Consider the following 5,757-nt stretch of genomic DNA (forward strand, 5'->3'; position numbering starts at 1 on the left):
TTACACAAAAAATATATTCCATTTAAAGTTCATTTTTAATTCAGATAGACAGAATAAACATTACAAATCATGTTTGAGCTATTAATTTATTCGGTTTTTGCAAGCTGATACAAAGTTAAGCTGGTCTATATTTGAAAAAAATATATTTAAAGTTTTAGGCAGATTAAAATAAAAAGAATAAAATATTATGTTGAATTGCAGTGTTATTGGCTTGCTAATATTAATACAAATATAATAACTCATTCTTTCGTATATTACACTTTCCGAATAGGCCAACATCTGTATCAGATTTTTTTTTTAAATTACTTTAAAACGCATTGCAACTTTAAACTCCGATGGTTGATAATTAATCACATGGATGACAAATAAATTCAAATGATTATGTTGTCTTATAATTGTTAAGGAGACGGCGTGGTCTAGCGAAAGAGCGCTAGACTGCTAACCAGAATGTCTCGAGTTCGAATTCGAGTTCAAATAAATAGAATGCCATTAGTCCATCCAGCTCTGCTGACCACACAATCACTTCATATGCTGAGGTAACAGAAACAGATGAACTCTACTTCACTTGCCCCATCGACCGTCTGATGTGAAATGGAACTACATGCATGAAAATTTAAACACTGCAGTTAGTTTCTTTAACATTTCAAGACAACATTCTAAAACGATAAACAACTGAATAAAATACAACCGAATTAAAAAAAATAAGTCGATTTTTCGAAATAATCGATTAGTTTAACGTCTTACGGGTTTAAAATCGATTTCCTAACCGTTAAATCGATACACGGCAGTGCATATTCTGCGACCCCTAGAGGAATTGAAGTCAGGTATTTTTTGACACATTGTAAAATCGCTGTCTTATTTATTCACAAGAAAATACATTACAACAAGAAAGTACAGTGGGGTAAGAAAATACATTACAAATATAAAATACAGTAGAACAAGAAAATACAGTACAAAAAGAAAATAAGGTGCAACAATTAAATACAGTTCATCAAGAAAATACAACATAACAAGAGAATACATCACAACAATAAAATACATGACAAATATAAAATACATCACAACAAGAAAATACATCAAAACAAAAAAATGCATCACCACACGAAAATACATCAGAACCAGAAAATACATCACAAGAAAATACAGTAGAACAAGGAAATACAGTGCAACAACAAAAAAATACAGTACATCAAGAAAATACAACAAGAAAATACCGAACAGCAACAAAATACACTACTACACAACAAGATAACTCAGTAAAACAATAAAATACTGTACAGAAACAAAAAAACAGTACATAACATTGAGGTCATGTAAAGAACGCGTCTAATAAGGCGAATAGAGCAAGGCTTTATTTGATATTCCGCATGCCATTTGTCGCTGTGTCGTTGACCTCATTTATGCCAGACAAATTACAGGGACGCCTGGCAGAAATGGAAACGTTATTTTCCCAAGACAGAGACGAGGTAAAGGGCGATAAATCGAAACTGCATGTCCGAGTTTAGGACGAGTATTGGTTATTTATTGCTGCAGGGTGTACTGGACGAGGGGAATTTGATTTTAAAATTAGAGTAAAATATGTGTTGAAAATAAGTTTTTAGATAATGGTGGAGATAGGAGCAGATGCAGGTAGGGTAGAAGGGGTAGGGGAGGGATAATAGGAAAGGGTGGAGCGTGATTGCTCCATACTAGGCTAGAGTGGAGCAGATATACTAGGCAAAGGTGGAGCAGATATGCAAGGCAAGGGTGGAGTAGATATACTAGGCAATGGTGAATCAGATATACTAGGCAATGGTGGAGTAGATATACTAGGCAAGGGTGGAGCAGATATACTAGGCAAGGGTGGAGCAGTTATGCTAGGCAAGGGTGGATTAGATATACTAGGCAAGGGTGGATTAGATATACTAGGCAAGGGGTAGCAGATATGCTAGGCAGGGTGGAGCAGTTAAGCTAGGCAAGGGTGGAGCAGTTATGCTAGGCAAGGGTGGATTAGATATACTAGGCAAGGGTGGATCTGATATACTAGGCAATAGTGCAGCAGATCAGTGGCGTAGCCAGGATCGTCTCAAGGGGGGGGGGTTCCAATTTTTACCCGGGGACAAGCTTTCGATTTGCATTCCCCCCCCCCCCTCCGAGACTTTCGATTTGCACCCCCACCTCAAACTTTCGATTTGCACCCCCTCATACTTTATATATATACCGAGGAGTCTATTGGGGGGTTATGATCCCCTCTAACCCCCCCCCCTGCCTACGCCACTGCAGCAGATATGCTAGGCAAGGTTGGAGCAGGCATAATAGGCAAAGGTGAAGCAGGCATAATAGGCAAGATAGAGAAGATATAGCCAAGGGTAAAGATAACATAATAGGCAAAATGTATAGCAGACATAGTAGGCAATAGATGGGACGGTGTGGTCTAGCGGTAGAGAGCTACACTTTTATACCGACAATTTCGAGTTCAAATCCGGGCTTAAGTCAGTAGAGCGTCTCTGAGTCAACCCAGCTCTGATGGGTATCTAACTCACGTTAGGGGAAAAAAAAAGGTGGCAATCACTCTATAAGCCGAGATCTCTGAAAAATAAGAACTCTATCAACCGCATGCGTCTTGGGCAGGTACGGGAAATACTGATGATGATAATTAGGCAATTGTATCTGGTGCAGACGTATTAGGCATTATTAAAGATGGTATGCTAGCAATGTTAGTCTGGAAGAAACACTATTCTAGAGACAAGCGGTGGAGGCATATTGATATATTCGTCAGAGCAAAAGCACTCCTTAACCCCCCCCCCCCCCAACACAACGCCACTTCCGTCTTACCCTCCAGATTCAACCCCCCCCCCCACACACACACACCAGCCATCTCAACTTATCCTTTGACTACAGGCACTTCCCTTACCCTGTAGCCCTTCCTTTATCCTACCATCTAAATTATCACCCTTTAAAGAAACGTTTCGCTAGGGTACATCTGTACTGATCTTCGGCTTATACCCTACAGCCAATCGTTAATCTCGGTGATAATCTAACCTTGAGGCCTTAAAACCGAACCTTAGATTAAACAAGAAACTGAGACTAATCTTAATCACAGTTACCGGCAATTTAAGAACTATAAAAATAAAATCACAGCAAAAACAAGAAAGTGTTTACTTTTTCATATTATTCTTTGTCCTGGGCTAGTCTCTCCAACTGTTCCCAGGTGTATCCAATCTTCTTAGTGTTAAAAATTAGTTCTTGCTTTTTTTGAAGTGTTCCATTACATGTTTAAAGATAAACATCGTGCCTGATTAAGTCGAAATTTCATTAGGGTTAGCGTGAATTTTATTCAACTGATTCAGGAATTTAAAATAATTACTAAAGTGGAGTAAGCTGAAAATGAATAATGGACGTATAACAAGGTATATGTATATCCATGTGTTTCATTTGCATTTAATATACGTATATATATATATATATATATATATATATATATATATATATATATATATATATATATATATATATATATAATTTCTTTAAAAAATACACTTTAAATAGCGTGAAGAAAACTAATAAAGGAAGGAGAGGTCGGGCGGTAGAGCGTACTACTAACTCTAAGTATTCCGAGTTCAAAACCCGGCAGATGAGCTAAAGACAGCAACACATCTAAGATAGAAAACGTTAAAATTGAACAACTGCTGCCCTATAGATAGTCTTCCCGGTTCAAAGACTATGGAAGTGATTCCAGACACAAAAGCAGGCTGAGGTCTGTGTCAGCAGGCTATATCTCCCATAAAATGTTGACACGAAATGATTTTTTTTTCTGGAACTTCAGTACAGTTAAGAATAACGAAAAACAGCAAATGGATAACAACACATTTAAAGCTTAGCAGGGAGGTAATTCATCATTTTTATCTTGTCTCTAAATTTCACGGTAATTTTTAATCTACGGCTAAATATCTTAATTTCTTTACTAAATATTAATCGTAATATTAAAAGAGAATTTATGTTACAATGAAAGTTATTCACAAAAGTTACATTAACGTAAAGCTATACGACGAGTTTGATTAATCTTTTTTAGAAAAGTATTATGAATTTAGAAAACGACAGCTTTTATATAGATTGACTTCAGATTTAATAGTGTTATCCTGGTTCATTACGATCCCTTAGCAAAATAAATAAATTTTAAAAATGTAAGAAAGGTCTTCACGTCGCTCTCCATATTCCAGATATGATGATTATGATCGTAGAAGCAATCGTTCTAGAAGTCGAAGCCCCAGAAACAGATCACACTCAAGGAGTCCTTATAAAGGCAGCAGGACAAGAAGTCGTACTCCTAAAAGAGAAAGGAGATCCTACAGTCATTCCAGAAGTAGATCAGCATCATATGATAGAAAGAAAGAAAATGGCTCAAGAAGTCGGTCAAAGACAAGATCCCCTGCAAAATCAGATAAAGAGGAAAGAGAAGATTCACCTGCGGAATAAACATTACCTTTTTAATTCATTTTGTAACATTCATTTGCACATATTCATTTTTTTTAAATATAAATGTACTGGTGTTCTTTTAATGTTTTAAATTGTTGATTTTGAAATGTTGCATAGTGTAGATTATATCATTAATTTTAGTATGGAGATTACTTATTATTGTAATTTTTAATTAGGTTAAGATTCAAATAGAGAACCACACTTTGCCAGATTAAAGACCTATAATGAAACAGTTTTGTATTGAATGATTTTAGACAGCTAGATGTAAGACAGGAAAGTTGTATGCTGAAATACATGGTTTTGAGCAGCTGGTTTTATTTTGATTTACATGCTATTTGAGAGGTGTGAAAACTTACATTACACTAGCTGTACTGTTCCATTTTATGTGGTTATAGTTATATTGTAAATACAAAAAAAATTTCATCAAGATAATTTAATTTATGAATTATTTCTTAATTGCACTCAATTAGATCAAAAAGTGTCTTTATAAAGTACCATGACTGAAGGATCTCTGAATTATTTATTATGATTTTATTAAGTCTAGTGACTGCATCTAAAATATTGTAGGCTTTGTGATCGGAATAGGCTTAGTTTCAGAAATGTTAATGTATTTCATTTTAGCCTATGGTACTTAACATCCACGGTCATTAACTAAGAATTTTTGACCATTTGGATTATTCTGGGTTTTCCAAGCTGAAAGCCTGCAAATCTTTCAAATAAAATTTTCACCTCTGCTCTTTGCAATTTTTTTTTTGTTCTTTGTATTTTACTACTTAGCTACAGGTGTGCTTTAACATGAGATTGTGCAAATTTAAGAGGAAAAACAATTACAGCCTCTTGTTGCCGATGCACTGCGATTTTTCAGGGTAAATTATTAACATTACTGATATTCTACTAAGCCTGTACTCTATGTTTTGAGTAGAATTTAAATTGCAAACCAATCTGAAGGGAAATGATTCCTATAGCTTTTTGGATCTTTCTCTATAAGATTAAGATGAGCTAAATTTATGCTAAATTAACAGGAGTAAATACTACTAAACTTGGAGAGCTCTCTATAGTTGATTAAATAAATATATTTCAAAAAAAAAAAAAAATTTAAAAAATGTTCATTTAAAAAAAAAAAAAAATACGAAAGGTTAAAAAAAATAAAATAAATAACATGGGAGGACTGCAGTAGATATAACTACTTGAAATGGAAGAAGCGTTGATTTTATGTGGCTTCAGGCTGATTATAATATATATATTTTTTTCTTTTTAATCCCAAATTTACTTCAGCTTTACTTATAACCCATATCCCCTCTA

General features: G+C 34.8%; 1 protein-coding gene across 1 annotated transcript; it reads left to right on the top strand.

The window, feature by feature from the left end:
- Positions 1-1,733: 1,733 nt before the first annotated feature.
- Positions 1,734-4,455, top strand: LOC131956560 (serine/arginine-rich splicing factor 2-like). Its single transcript, XM_059321077.1, has 2 exons — positions 1,734-1,915; positions 4,200-4,455. Exons 1-2 carry the CDS (start codon positions 1,734-1,736, stop codon positions 4,453-4,455), a joined length of 438 nt encoding a protein of 145 aa, XP_059177060.1.
- The last annotated feature ends 1,302 nt before the right edge of the window (positions 4,456-5,757 follow it).

This window comes from Physella acuta, unplaced genomic scaffold, assembly GCF_028476545.2.
Source record: "Physella acuta isolate Inbredline_101_S28 unplaced genomic scaffold, ASM2847654v3 ptg001159l, whole genome shotgun sequence".
NCBI classification, from domain to species: domain Eukaryota; kingdom Metazoa; phylum Mollusca; class Gastropoda; family Physidae; genus Physella; species Physella acuta.

Excerpts from the sequence above, each read along its gene's own strand:
- LOC131956560 (XM_059321077.1), top strand. The coding sequence starts at position 1,734 with ATGCAAGGCAAGGGTGGAGTAGATATACTAGGCAATGGTGAATCAGAT. Across the intron at positions 1,916-4,199 it reads TTAGATATACTAGGCAAGGG|ATATGATGATTATGATCGTA; the intron begins GTAGCAGATATG and ends TCCATATTCCAG.